At 44.7% G+C, this 15,764-nt stretch overlaps 1 protein-coding gene across 1 annotated transcript in view; it reads right to left on the bottom strand.

The window, feature by feature from the left end:
- Positions 1-209: 209 nt before the first annotated feature.
- RAB43 (RAB43, member RAS oncogene family) overlaps positions 210-15,764 on the bottom strand; it is a 28,047-nt gene continuing 12,492 nt past the window's right edge. The window contains exons 2-3 of the mRNA XM_038772390.1: positions 9,220-9,403; positions 210-1,848 (exon numbers count right to left, since the gene is read on the bottom strand). Of these exons, the coding sequence (XP_038628318.1) occupies positions 1,598-1,848; positions 9,220-9,403 (435 nt within the window). The 3' untranslated portion in view covers positions 210-1,597. The remainder of the gene's footprint in view (positions 1,849-9,219; positions 9,404-15,764) is intronic.

Below are 15,764 nucleotides of genomic sequence, written 5' to 3'. Positions count from 1 at the left end.
CTCTGCACATGGCAGGCACTCAGTACAGCTCTGTGTTGTGTTGATGATTGGATGGGGATGCTTTTTAAAAATTTGCTAAGGATGCCAATGTGCCTTGGGCCTCTTCAGAGACAGAATTTGTGAACTCAACATTTGACCACTGTTGCTTTCTCAGTGAAAAGAAACACACAGGGCAGAGTAGGATGAAGATCTATACTTTGCACACTAGATTTGAATTTCAAAATGAAATTTAATGATCGAGCCACTCCTTTTGGATCAAGGGTAAAAGAAATATTTTGTTGCTGAAAAGCTCAAGGGACCAAAACAAGGCAGCGAGTTGATATCTTGGAAGTCGCTTGGGAACTAGAATGTGAAACAGAAGGGAGTTAAGCAGAAGAGTGCCGTGTCTCCCCAAGCAGAACTGAACCATGTTTTAATTCACAGAGGAGTCTCCCGCTTAGTGCTGAGTTCTGTAAGCGACTTAAAACCCCCGACCATGACATTCAGACTTAAAATGGGTGTGCCTGCACAGAACCCAGGGGACAGCACATGCTTCCACATCACACTAATTTACAGCTCACAAATGCTAAAAAACAGACTTTTCTATCTGGCACTAATTCCAGTCTCATCAAGTAACAATTCACGGAGCATGTATGATTGCATAGCCCTGTGATTGGTGCTGCAATTGCTAGGGTCCTTAGGAAGCAGCCATTCCCTTGAAAACAAAGTGCCCTGAAATGCTAAGCTGACAATATGTCTGGGTTTAGCTGGGCCAGCCTCAGATAAGAAGGGGTAGGCTGCCCCAGGACCCAGCCAGAAGTTGAAAATGTTTATCCACGTCCCGGAATGGGGGCCACCCCAAGATGAACCATGTAAGTATGGTCATTCCGATGGACTGCCATCCAGACCACTCTTCCCTCCCTGGTGGCTAGCTGAGCTAAACAAGCTGGTTCTTACCCATCCCATAACTTGAATGACCACAAGAATATCAATAACAGAAATGACATAGAAGGTGGCTCACTTGAATTCATACTGGTGATCCTTAGCGATGCAGTTACATCATCTCATTTCCATGGTGGTGTCCCTTCCACCACAGAGGTAGGATACAACGCCCTACTAGATGTTCAGATCAGCCTCTTCCTATGTCCAAACTAACCTCTCAGGATCTCTGGTTGCTCCTAGACAATGACAAATTGGAACAGGGCTGCCAAAAGGTTGCTAGGACTGCTCTCTCCTCAGCCATCACACTCAAGATTCAACTTTTTAGCCACATCTTCTGTTCACTTATTGCTCCAAAACACGATGAAACCAACTAACCTAGGCTGAGCTTTGTTCCCTGCCCATTCCTTTGCAAAGATTCCCTATGTATAGAACCAAGGGAATGGGGTTCTGTCCTTTTTAACCTGCGCCCCCCCCCCCCCGACACACGTGTCCTTTTAAATTGGAAAATCACCACCATAATTGCAATTTGGTGTCTGATTGCTACAAAATTGCTGGTCCCACAGGGGAAAGATACTGCAATTGCACTACTTAGGATTAGGTAGAAGAGAACTACAGTATTAGCATTGTCTAAAAAACCAGTCGGGTGAGCACCTCCCTCCCTGCCCTTCACCCGCAATCAGCATCCACAACCCCAGCTTTCCACCACGTCCTTGCTGTCGAGTTTGATGCCGACTGGATTTTTCTCAATGAACACGGGGCCCCCGTGCCTCATCATGAGCTCTGTCGCCACTTTCACAAAAGCCTCCTCCACATTGCTGGAGTCTTTTGCAGATGTCTCGATGGCACAGATGATTTCATAGTGTTCGGCCAGGCTCTGAGCTTCTTCCAGCGGAACCTCTCGGAGTTCACTTAGATCGGATTTGTTCCCTGTTGGGAGAAATCAGAATTCCATAAAGACAGAGCTTCTGTTTACACACTGTTCACCCTCCGTTCCTCTGCCGCTCACCTCCTCACTGTGCCTCGTTCTTGCCTGTCCCGCCGTTGACCCCTGGCCCACGTCCTCCCCCTGGCCTGGAATGCCCTCCATCTGCACATCCGCCAAGCTAGCTCTCTTCCTCCTTTCAAAGCCCTACTGAGAGTTCACCTCCTCCAGGAGGCCTTCCCAGACTGAGCAGCCTCTTTTCTCTCCACCTCCCCATCCCCCCACCTTACCTCCTTCCCCTCCTCACAGCACCTGTACATATGTTTGTACAGATTTATTACTCTATTTATTTTACTTGTACATATTTACTATTCTATATATTTTGTTAATGATGTGCATCTAGCTTTACTTCTATTTATTCTGATGACTTGACACCTGTCCATATGCTTTGTTTTGTTGTCTGTCTCCCCCCTCTAGACTGTAAGCCCGTTTTTGGGTAGGGACCGTCTCTATATGTTGCCAACCTGTACTTCCCAAGCGCTTAGTACAGTGATCTGCACACAGTAAGTGCTCAATAAATATGATTGAATGAATGAATGAATGGTCCTAGGGTTAAGTTCCTTCTAAAGATAGCACATAGGGGAAGAGGAGAAAAAAACATATACAGTCATTTCTGCTAGAATGTGGCAATGTTCTTGAAGAATCTCATGTTATGGGGAAAGTCCCATTATAGTCCCTATTGATTCAGTGGGAATTAATAGGTTTGGTGAAAGATGGTTGAAAAATATCATCGCTGACATTTTCAAGTACAGATTTTTATATTACTATGTTCACCATTGTCATTTTCTTCTATTCAATCCTGTAAAATAACAAAAATACAAAGAAGCACTAAACACCACAGAGTACAGTAAGGCTGATTGGGAAGCATAGCAGCATCACGCCTTGATGGACACCACACCTATGCACGTAATTGTTTCTTTCCAAACTGAATCTACTGGTGACTCATGCTGTACCCAGAACAGACTTCGGTTGTAAAAAGAAATGTTCTCTGATATAGTCGATTGTCCGTGTGTGTGTGTGCATGTGTGTACACACAGGTGTGTTTAGAGAAAATAATCTGCCCTTTGTCTACAAGTCTATAAGTCACTTGAAACCCCCTGATGAGAGATAAGGTTGAGGAAAATTGTGTTGGCCAATTAGGACAAGAAACTACACAAACGTGCAGGAAAGCACCCGTTAACACTTGGGGAAGTCCTCTGTAGACCAGCCTACAGAGGCCCAGGGAACAACAAATTACTGGAACCCATACGAGATCAACTCTGAAGGATGCTGTGAAAAGGCTGAGTCCTTCACCTCAAGGATGCCCCAGAGGATGTTCCAGGAGGGTATGCATAGAGTGGAGGGTGTGAAAGGGTGTTTATGGTCATTAATGATTTAACAAGAAAGAATAAGCAATAGAGAAGCAGTATGGTCTAATGGATAGAGCACAGGCTGGGAGTCAGAAGGACCTAATCCCAGCTCGGCCACTTGTCTGCTGTGTGACCTCAGGGAAGTCACTTAACTTCTCTGGGCCTCAGTTACCTCAACTGTAAAATGGTGATTAAGCCTGTGAGTCCCATTTGGGACATGGACTGTGTCCAAACAGATTGGCTGGTATCTACCCTGGTGCTTAGTACAGTGCCTGGCACACAGTAAGCACTTAACAAGCACTTATGAGAAACAACCTGGCCTATTGGAAAGCATGGGTCTGGACATCAGAGGACCTGGGTTCTTATCCTGGCTATACCAAATATCTGCTATGTGACCTTGGGCAAGTCATTTAACTTGTCTATGCCTCAATTCCCCCATCTGTAAAATGAGGATTAAATAATAATAATAATAATAATAATAATAATAATAATAATAATGGTATTTGTTAAGCCCTCACTATGTGCCAAGCACTGTTCTAAGTACTGGGGTAGATACAAGGTAATCAGGTTGTACCATGTGGGGCTCATAATTTCAAATAGCATTTTACAGATGAGGTAATTGAGGCCCAGAGAAGTGAAGTGACTTGCCCAGGTCACACAGCAGATAATTACTGAAGCCGGGATTAGAACTCACAACCTTCTGACTCTTAGGCACAAGCTCTATACACTATGCCATGCTGCTTCTCCCTCCTGCTTAAACCGTGAGCCCCATGTGGGATGGGGACTGTGTCTAGCCTGATTAACTTGTATCTACTCCAGTGTGCGTAAGTGTTTAACAAGTACCTACACCAGTGCTCGTAAGTGTTTAACAAGTACCATAATTATGATTACTATTATTAAGGTGCAAAGGCCAGCAGGAGAAAGGCTCAGGACCATCTACAATGGGGCTAACACCAGATGTTTGTATGACAAAAGACACACTGGATAAATGGGGACATTTTCTTTCCTTCCCTTTCTCCTTTTGTCTCCTTCTTTCTTTTTCTCTCATGTGCTTCGTCTCTTTCTGGGATTGGCTGCTATTCTGACAGAGGGGTGGCCCAATGGAGTGATTGGGATTCTTGGTTGGGCGTTCTTTATTCAAAGGGGTACTCTTTTGGTGGAGCCTGCATCTCCATAAAGCAAGAGGCCCACTGGATGGCAAACAGACTTTAACAAATGCCCCCTGTGACAAATGCCTGTCAAATCCCGCCTCTGCCACTTGTCAGCTGTGTGGCTTTGGGCAAGTCACTTAACTTCTCTGTGCCTTAGTTACCTCATCTGTAAAATGGGGATTAAGACTGTGAGCCCCAAGTGAAACAACCTGATTACCTTGTATTTTACCCCAGCACTTAGAACAGCGCTTAGCACATAGTAAGTGCTTAACAAAAACCATTACTATTAATAATAATCATAATCATAAATTTTGAAGGTTGGGGATGACTACTGGTGAGGGAGTCCTTCAGTGCATTTTCATTGTGCATTATGGCTAGACCTTGGGTGAGGAATTAGGGAAGGTTCTTCCCATGTTGCCTGTCTGTCTATCTGGAAAGAACAGTGTGGTGTTGGAAAAAATGGTGATGTTCAGGCACACGTCAAGGTCTAAATACTACAATGAGATTTCTCCTTAATGAGGTTCTGCAAGAACACCACCCCTACGTTAAAGGAGAACTGACTATTACTTGCATCGGCTTATAGCCAAATTGTGTAATGAAAGTCGCATGGTATCTATTGAGCTCGTACTGCCTGCAAAGCAGTGTACTCAGCACTTGGGAGAGTACAATTCAATAGAGTTGGTAGACCCAATCCCTGACCACAAGGAGCTCAGAGTCTAGAGGGGAAGACAGACATTCAAAAAAAATTACAGTTAGGGGAAATGGGAGAGTATAAGGATATGTACATAAGTGCTGTGGGTCTGGGAGTGGGGTGGATGTCAAGTGATTAAGGGATATAGATCCAAGTGTATAGATGATGCAGAGATGACACATAAGAGAGGGTGAATAGCGCAAATTAGGGGAAGTAGTGTGGCCTCATGGATAAAACATGGGCCTGGGAGCCAGAGGACCTGAGTTCTAATCACAACTCCAACACTTGCCTGCTGTGTGACCATGGGTAAGTCATTTAACTTTTCTGAGCCTCTGTTCCCTCAACTGCAAAATGGGAATTCAATACCTGTTCTCCCTCCTATGTATATTGTGAGCCTCATGTGGGACAGGGACTGTATCCAGCCTGATTATTGTGTATCTATCCCAGAGCTCAGAACAGTGCTTGACAAATAGTAGGCACTTAACAAATATTATTTAAAAAATAGTCAGGGAAGGTCTTTTGGAGGCAATGTGATTTAAGTAGGTCTTAAGTGGAGAGAGTGGTGGTCTGTCAGAAATGAAAGATGAGGGAGTTCCAAGCCAGAGGGAGGACACAGACGTGGGGGGGTCGATGGAGAGATAGATGAGAATGAGGTACAGTGAGTAGGTTGGCGTTGGAGGAGCGAAGGGTGCGGATTGGTTTGTAGTAAGAAATCAATGAGGCAAGGTAGGAGGAGGAGAGCTTTAAAGCCAATGGTAAGGAGTTACTGTTGGATGGGCAGGTGGATGGGCAGCCTTTGGAAGTTTTTATGAAGTGGGGAGATGTCAACTGTTGGTATTTTGGAAAAATGATCTGGGCAGCAGAACAAAGTATGGACTGGAGTGGGGAGAGACAGGTGGCAGTGAGGTCAATGAGGAGGCTGGAGCACTAATCAGGGTGGGCTATAAGTGATTGGATCAGTGTGGTAGCAGACTGAATGGAGAGGAAGGGGTGGATTCGAAAAATGCGGTGATGGTAGAACCAACAGGATTTCGTGACGGACAGAATTTGAGGGTTGAATGAGAGAGATGAGTCAAAGATAATGGCAAGGTTATGAGCTTGTGAGACAGAGGCTAGTGGTGTTCTCTACCATGGTGGGAAGATGAGGAGTTCTGTTTTAGACACATTGAGTTTGAGGTGGCAGTGGAACGTTCAAGTAGAGATGTCCTGAAGGTAGAAGGGAATGTGAGACTTCAGAAAGGAGAGAGGATGGGGCTAGAGAGGTAGATTTGGGAGTCATCCACATAAAGATGGTAGCTGAAGTGAACGACTGGGAGTGAACGAATTCTACAAGGGAGTGGGTGTTGATGGAAAATGAAGGAGAACCAGAACTGAGTCTTGAGGGACTCCTACAATTAAGGGGTGAGAAACCAAGGTGGAGCCTAGGAAAGAGACTGAGAAGGAGCAGACAGAGAGCTAAAAGAACCAGGAGAAGAAGTGTGGCCTAGTGGATAGCGAAGGGGCCTGGGAGTCAGAAGGACCCAGCTCTGCCACTTATCTGCTGCATACGCTCGGGCAAGTCACTTAACTTCTCTGTGCCTCAGTTACCTCATATGTAAAATGTGGACTAAGACTGTGAGCCCCTAGTGGGACATGGACTTTGTCCAGCCTGATTAATGTGCATGTACCCCAGCACTTAGTACAGTGCCTGGCACATGGTAAGTGCTTAATAAATACCATTATTATTTTTTTTTAAATAAAAGGAGTGCCAGTGAAGCCAAGGTTAGATAATGTTCCCAGGAGCCAGTGGTTCACAGTGTCAAAGGCAGCTGAGAGATCAAGGAGGATTACAATGGAATAGAAACCGGAGGAGGTCAACTGGTGACATTAGGGAAGGTAGTTTCTGTGGAGTAGAGGGGGTGGAAGCCAAATTGCAGGGGCTAAGGAGAGAATGTGGAGGAGAGGAAGTGGACACAGCGGGTGTAAAAAATGTGTTTCAGGAGTTGGAAAGGAATGGTAGCAGGGAGATGGGGTGATAATTGAAGGGTGTTTTGGGGTCAAAGGAGAGTTTTTCTAGGCTAGGGGATACATGGGTATGTTTGAAAGCAGTGGGGAAGGAGCCAATGGAGAATGAGCAGTTGAAGATGGCACTCAGGGTGGGAAGAAGAGAGAGGGCAAATGTTTTAATAAGGTGCAAAGGAATGGGGTCAGAGATGCAGGTGGAGGGGGTCATGTCTATACTTAGTATTAGAGGAAAGAGCATTCATTCAATCGTATTTATTGAGCACTTACTGTGTGCAGAGCACTGTACTAAGTGCTTAAGTACACTGAGTGGAAACAATTATGGGACATACCTCAGACACTTATGAGAATGTAGGCTCCCCAAGGCAGTGACTATACCTTGTTTTTCCTCGATAACTACCCACTCTACCCTCACCCTGTCTGTAGTGCTGTGCTCCCACACAGTAGGAGACCAACAGATCCTTAACTGATAGAATCCCCAGGAAAGGGGAAGAGGGGAGGATAGCAAGCTTTCTCTGCTTTATTTAATTTTAAAAATTAAATTTCAGTATATTCAGGATCTCACGAAATATTTAAATGGGTGGACAAATGAGGTTATTTCCTTGCAGTGTCCACATCCCAGGGTCCCAGTCAGGCATGTGGATTATGCCATATCCTGTTTGAGGGTTGACTACTGTGGTCACTGTTCACACTGATTTTCCATCAGGCAAGAAAAGACACCTCTGAGTCATCAGTTCCCATCTTCACATTCTGAGTGCCTTTCAGTTCTGTATGAGTTAGAACTGGTGGAAAAATAACCACACTGAGCTTGATTTAAGTGAGCAATGAAGTTATTAAATCTTCAATCTGAAGACAGTCAGGGCTGCCCACTTTCCTTGTTAGGAAATCTCTTATTGAAACTGACTTGGGTTGAAATCAATCAATCAATTGTATTTATTGAGCGCTTACTGTGTGCAGAGCACTGTACTAAGCGCTTGGGAAGTACAAGTTGGCAACATATAGAGACAGTCCCTACCCAACAGTGGGCTCACAGTCTAGAAGGGAGAGACAGAGAACAAAACCAAACATACTAACAAAATAAAATAAATAGAATAGATAGGTACAAGTAAAATAAATAGAGTAATAAATATGTACAAACATATATACATATATACAGGTGCTGTGGGGAAGGGAAGGAGGTAAGATGCAGGGAATGGAGAGACAGACGAGGGGGAGAGGAAGGAAGGGGCTCAGTCTGGGAAGGCCTCCTGGAGGAGATGAGCTCTCAGTAGGGCCTTGAAGGGAGGAAGAGAGCTAGCTTGGCGGATGGGCAAAGGGAGGGCATTCCAGGCCCGGGGGGAGGACGTGGGCCAGGGGTCGATGGCAGGACAGGAAGGCTGAGTAGGTGCGAATGAGACTGTCGTTAATGTAACTTGGTGATAATAAGGGCCTTTTCCCCGGGGTTGGGGGGGCGGGGGGGGAGAGTCAGTCAGGACCGGACCGGGAAGTGGGGTTGGGGGGCACTATAAGGAAGGTCGCTTAAGTGGGGGGGGGGGGGGGGGATGGAAGCAGGATGAAAGCTAGTTGAAAGGGGAAGGAAAGGGAAGAGGAGGATAGGGAAAGGAGAAGCAGGAGAAGGAGGGAAGGGAAAGGGTGAAGGGAAGGAAAAGGGGGGAAGGGAAAGGTGAAACAGAGGGAGGGAAGAATAAAGGGAGGAAGGATGCTCAGGGGACCCAGGAAAAGTCTTTTGACTTGCTCTGAAAATTCTGCCACCTATTATCTAAAAACAGAGTCAACTGTCTGCCTTTTCTTACTCCCAGGCACTGAGAAGAACAGACATTTCCTTCTTTACAATGACAAGAGTGGTCTCACAGAGAAATCCCTCCTCCAGATACAGGCAGAAAAGCAAGATACAGAGTTAACTGTGTAATCGTTAATGGATACAGGAACAGACAGGTAAGATAGATTTAAGAGAAAAGTCTTTCCAATCTATCCCACTTCAGGGGACTTTCTTTAGAGATTGCTATGTGGAATTATCAACAGCAAATATTTTTAGAGCTCCCACTGCAAGCAACACTATTCTAGGAACGGGGGAGGCCAGTGAAAAAAGACATAGAGATACACATGTTTATGCCTCCAACTCACCAATCAGCAACTGGACTATGTTGGAACCTGCATACTTCCTCACATCCTCGATCCATTGAGGAATGGACTGGAAAGACCGCTTCTTGGTGATGTCATACGCAAGGATGGCTCCATTGGCACTTCGGTAATAGCTCTGGGTAATGGTGCGGAAGCGTTCCTGGCCTGCTGTGTCCCAGATCTGCAGCTAAAGAAACATAAGGACCCCTGTGATGTTGGGAATGTAGACGGGGAATTGACAATTTACTAAAATGAGAAGCCCCCCCAATTCCTGGATAAAGGTCATTTGAGTGAGCTGGTGGAGTTTATGGAGTTGACACACTTTGGATTAACTAGTCAGAAGCCTAAAAGACAGGGAGCATTCCCCAAAGCCATTAGAAACTCCAGACTTGTGTTCAGGGAAGAGCAGAAACTTATCATTTTTGAAAGGGCTTAAGGCACTCAATCAGCTTTACCCACCTACGTTATCCACTATCTTCCTCCACAACACCCTAACTAGCACTTTTTGTTTCTCTTATGGTAATAGAATCACTGTGCCTCATTCTCATTTCTCTGGCTGCTGACTTCTTGCTCATGCCATTCCTTCTGCCTGGAACTTCCTTACCCTTCATAATACACCCCTTCACTGATCAGTACTCTCTCCATCTTTAAAGCCTGAAGGCAGGGAAGCATCTTCAGTGTAAGGTGGCTGAAGCGCTGGTTGCTTGTTCACTCTGAGAAGCAGTGTGGTCTAGTGGAAAGAGCATGGGCCCGGGAATCAGAAGACTTGGTTTTTCTAATCTCGGCTCTGCCACTTGCCTACTGTGTGATCTTGGGCAAGTCACTTACTTCTCTGTGCCTCCATTTTCTCAACTGTGAAACAGGGATTCAATACCCGTTCTCTCTCCTACTTAGACTGAGAGCCCATGTGGGACAGGCACCGTATCCAACCTAATTAACTTATATCTACCCCAGCACTTAGAACAGTGCTTGATACATAGTAGGTGCTTAACAAATACCATAATAATAATTACTATTATCACCTACTCTGTGCAGGGATCCCTGCCAAAGAGTGGAAATCATGATTGGAAAACTTGTAGTTGGAAAGGGAAAGCTGAGCGGCTCAACCTTCTTGCACCTGATCTAAAGGGAAAATTTAAGGTGCTTCCCCCAACATGAGGATTCTACTGGGCCTAGAAGATGCATGTCATGGATTACCTAAATCGGTTCACCTTAAGGAGACTGGTAAAAAAGCTGGAAGAAACCCACAAGATGGTTCCTGTGGTAAAGACCACAAGGCTTTTCACCACTAGCCCCTCTTTAAGCTATCTGCTTACTTCACCCGCTATTCCCCCACTTGCTGAATTTGTTCCTCCCAAGGCAACATTCTAGTTTTATCTTGATCTCGACTCTCTTGCCTCCATCCCTTCCCTCATGTTATTCCCCCGGCTTGGAACTCCCTCCTTCCCTCCCAGATGGACAGACTACAGACCTCCCCACATTCAAATCCCTCTTAAAATCCTACCTCTTAAATAATAATAATACTATTAAATAATTATGGTATTTGCGAAGTGCTTACTATGTGTCAGGCATTTTACTAAGTGCTAGGGTGGATACAAGCAAATTGGGTTGGACATAGACCATGTCCCATATGGGGCTCACAGTCTTAATCCCCATTTTACAAGTGAGTTAACTGAGGCTCAGAGAAGTTAAGTGATTTGCCCAAAACCACAACACAGTAGACAAGTGGCGGAGCCAGGATTAGAACCCATGACCTTCTGGCTCCCAGGCCCATGCTCTATCCACTGTGCCACGCCACTTGTCCTCTAACAAGCCTTTGCCGATTAATTTCCCAGCACCCTGAGCTATAGCATTCTTTCAACCATCTCTACTACTAGTATAAAGTTTATTTATACCCTCCTTAGCACTCATGTATAGATTTAGACTACTCTATTTGTACACATTCTTATGCCTGCCTCCCTCATTAGTGTATGCTCATTGTGGGGAACGAAAATGTCACTCTGCTCTAAACAAAATGCCACTCTTTCCTTGGAGTCTCTTTTTGTACAGCAGCTCTTGCTAGCCCAGGAAAAGGGAAATAAGCCCTGTATGCAACAGATATACTCAATGCATCCTCCTCTTCATCATGGTCATCAACAGTATTAACTGTGCACCTATTTTGTGCAAAACTGTACTACCTTTTAATTATCAATCAATGGTATTAACTGAATACTTACAGTGTGCAGATCACTGTACTAAGCACTTGGGAGAGTACAATATAACAGAGTTGGTTGGCACGTTCCCTGCCCACAATGACCTCACAGTCTCGAGGGGAGAACAGCATGGAAACCAAATAACATGCAGGTAGACTTCAGATTCAGTGACACATTTGGTTCCTGAAAATGATGTCTCAAGTCAAATGCTTTAAATCAGAACTCATTTTCTCATAGGAACATTGTGACAAATGGTGGATTAGTTTCTGAACCAAGGGTGGACACACTGTTTTTAAAAACTACCCAGAATTGTACACTCCAGTCAATTATGGATGAGCAACACAGAGACATTAATGTAATCATATTGAGTCACAGAGGTAACATGATAGGGTAGCCAAGTTTTACGTTACTGAAGCAAAATGGACAGGTTGACCCCTTCACAGGTGACTCCACCTAACAGGATTTCACCTCCCTGCTCCACACTCCCCTCACCCTCCTCCCCTTTCCTGTCATCATGGCTTTTAACATTAATTTCCCTGTGGCTCCAGTTTGTCACCCTACCCCCATCCTTACCACCCCAAAAGCTAGTGCCATAATGGAGGCTAGTGATTTATGGCTGAAACTGGGTGTAAACTGAGAAATGTAGTAAGTGCTGTTTGTCGTAACTTGAAACAAATTTAAGTAGAGGTCTGCCTGTACTTAAATCTGTACCATCCTGGGAATATGCACCCTCTCTAGAGTCTCCAGAAAATAAATAACAATGAATTAGTACTGGATATGGCCCTTGGGAGAAAAAGGAACTTTAGACCTCACACATTATTTATAACAAAAGTCATTATGATGTTCTCTGCCAGTGATTTCATTATTCTAGGCTATTTATTATTTATGTGATACTTATTGCCACCAAGCTCATGTTTTCCAAGCTGCTAAAGGCCCAGCAAAGATTTCTGGTGGCCCTTGCAGTCTTCCCTATTTCTACCCTGAGAAGGGATAAAAAGGATAAGCAAAAAATGGCAACCTTCAGGGAGATTAAAAACACTATCTTTGTTCAAAAACAGGTGGCACAGTCTATGTAATCATATCCAAGAATGCCTATGGCCCTGTAATTCGCCCACTTGAGTGGGACCCTCAGATCATACAGGGAGCTGGTGGCAGTGCCAAGATTAAAACTGGGCTATTCCAGGATACTATTTAGTCACCAAGCATTACTGCCTCTCCAGTTTACCTAGCACTTCACATACTTACGTACTTAGAATCCAGAAGGTCTTCCTGGGTGGTTTGAAATGACCACTTCCCATGGTTAGAAAACAAAGATAGAACCCACGAAAACAGGGCTGGGTGATGAAATGAAAGAAGAATCTGATAACACACAGCTCTCCTATAACATGTGTTGTTTTCTTGCAAAAACTTGCATTACAGAAAACTCGTTTGACGGCACTCACCCATTTGGATGCTACGTCCTTGCTCACAGACACACAAGCAGTTTCTTCGATAAAGCACTGACAGGTTGGCAATGCAGCCAGTCAAGCCCAGACAGGCTCGCGCTGTCGGAAGAACAATCCCTAATTCCCTAATCATATTCCAGCCAAAATGACATTTTGAAAACATGAGTTATGGCAGAATTGTATATGATGTGATTCCCATTATGGCAGATACCCTCAGCACTTGAAAGGCTTAAATGACTAGAGACTAGACCCTCTTCCCCTATCACAGCCTGAAGTCCTTTACTAGAGTCGTAAGTGGGGCTAGAACTTGTCAGGTCGTGCAACCACCCCAGAAAAATCCAGAAGGAGGTTGGGTGAAAAGTTGAATTATCTTGATTAAGGGTTGTCAACTGACTAGAAAACAGCAAGACTGAAACCAAACCCAATAGGCGAGACCGTGTTAAGGCAATCACAGCTGGGGGACAGTCTATTAACAGTGTGGCAGAGAAGCAGCATGGCCTCGTGGAAAGAGCACAGGCCTGGGAATCAGAGGACCTGGGTTATGCCAAATATCTGCTGTGTGATCTTGGACAAGTCACTTCACTTCTCTGTGCTTCAGTTACCTCATCTGTAAAACTGTGATTAAAGCTGGGAGCCCCATGTGGGACATGGCCTGATCATCTTGCACTTACCCCAGCACTTAGTACAGTGCCTGGCACGTAGTAAGTGCTTAACATGTGGGCAGGGAATGTGTCTGTTTATTGTCATATTGTACTCTCCCAAGCGCTTAGTACAGTGATCTGCACACTGTAAGCACTATAAAACAAAACAAAAAAATCTCCAACATAGGGATTTTTTTCTTTCTCTTCCCCTTCCCTTTCAGGTCTCTTTCTTTATCTTCTTCCTTTTCCTTCCCAGCCTACCGCATAGGCTTGCAAGTGGCACCCCAGGCATTACTTAACCCTGCAGGTGGCATTCCAGGGCTAAAGAGATTGCTGAGCCTAGATCTGGAGCTTCCAACCTTGATTCTGCACTGGGCTGTTGAAAAGGTCAGCCACAGGTTTATGGGCTGAGCTTGAGCTCATCACATAACAATTCAGTGAACCAACTCCAAAGACAAACACCACCAGCACACCAGCCAATCACAGAGGCTCTGGGACAGTACCTGACATCAAAAGGCCAGGTAAACACAAGAGACACATTACTGAGCAGCCAAGACATGAATCAGAATCAATCGATCAATCAATCAATCATATTTATTGAGCACTTACTGTTTGCAGAGCACTGGACTAAGCGCTTGGGAGAGTACAACACAGCATTATAGCAGACACATTCCCTGCCCACAAGCTTAGTCTAGACCTCCAGAACACAGCTTTATTGACAATGAAATGATTTTGTTCCAAATGATCAAGCCATCATGGCTTAAGACTTGTCCTCTTCCAGAGGACTTTGAGGTCTTGTGAAAGGTACAGCAAGGTTGCCAAACTAAAAGGGAGGTTTCGAAAAGAAACGGACATTTCACAAAAAAGGGCAAAAAACCCCCAATGGTATTTCTTGAGTGTTTATTGTGTGCAAACCACTACTGATGTTTAGGGGAGTACGATATAATAGACGCAATTCCTGTACTCATGAAGCTCATGGGCTATGAGTACTATTATCTAACAGGGCCATAAAGGAATAATTCTCCTAAAGATCCACTCTCCCTGTCAGGGATTATAGATCAGTCAGAACAGGACCACCATTTAGCATTTGGCCACCATGAATTTCAAGGGAGAGCTATTAACTGGTCATTTGCCTCACAAATACCAGCCTCCAGGGAAGTCTGTTCTTGTGGCTATTCTTGCCAGTGACCATTTCCTTAAAATAACACTAAAAACAAGCAATGAAGAAGAGAACTATCACTGGCTAAACCTCCTTTCCACCGCTGGTACCGTGGAAGAAAAAGTGTTCTTGGCTAGGGACTTTAGTCAGGATTAATGACTTATTTTGGAAGCCCAATTGTTCAGTGATTCCTATGCTGCTGGGGTCCGAAGTTCCCAGGCTCACCACTCCCATTTCCACCCCCTGACCCCATTTCAAAATTCATTCTTCTTAGGCACCTGGTAGGTCCCCAAATTGCATCCAATCTGTCAACCTGCCCTGGTCTGAACTGAATCTGATGAGTGGTGGGTTCACGCCTACAGGTGGAATGACACCGGTTTGACTTTAGAATGGGGCCCATTGGAGTCTGGCCTGACTTTATGGGAGAGTTGGGAAAGAGGCTTCCACACATAGTCAACTCACAAACACACAAAATGCCCAATCCTCATACATGCTCAACGATCTGATTCGTGGGTACTGCTGGGAAATGTAGTCCTACATCGTGGTCTACTGAACATGAGTGAAGATAACCTCTGCATAAACTCATCCTCTAGACTGTAAGCTCGTTGTGGGCAGGGAATGTGTCTGTTTTGTTATACTGTACTCTCCAACCCGCTTAGTATGGTTCTCTGCCCACAGTAAGCATTTAAGAAATACGATTGAATGAGTGAGTAATCAATCAAGGCAGTGTACTAAGCACTTGGAAGAGTTCAATAGAAGTTCCGCCCCACTAAGTCCCTTGAGGGGAGGATCAAATGCCAAGTAAACAACTTAACCAACTCTTCTCTCCACATATACCATTTAAACAGTTGAGCTCAAGTTACTGAAACAAACTGCTGACCACGTAATTTAAAATGTAGCCACTTTCACTTGCTTACTAAATCTTTTAAGTTTCTTTCTCACAAATCATTAGCTGGGGACTCTGTTATCTTCACAGGTTTACTCTTTTTCACGTTTAAGTCCTATGGAGAGTAGTCATTGTCCTGATTGTTGATCACAGGAGTAAAGGTGCCTGAAGGCACAAAATCCTCTTTAGATAGAAAGACAGAGAGAAAATTAATGGATTCCAAGG

Source organism: Tachyglossus aculeatus, chromosome X1 (assembly GCF_015852505.1).
Source record: "Tachyglossus aculeatus isolate mTacAcu1 chromosome X1, mTacAcu1.pri, whole genome shotgun sequence".
Taxonomy (NCBI): domain Eukaryota; kingdom Metazoa; phylum Chordata; class Mammalia; order Monotremata; family Tachyglossidae; genus Tachyglossus; species Tachyglossus aculeatus.
This window is presented reverse-complemented; position numbering and strand designations above follow the sequence as displayed.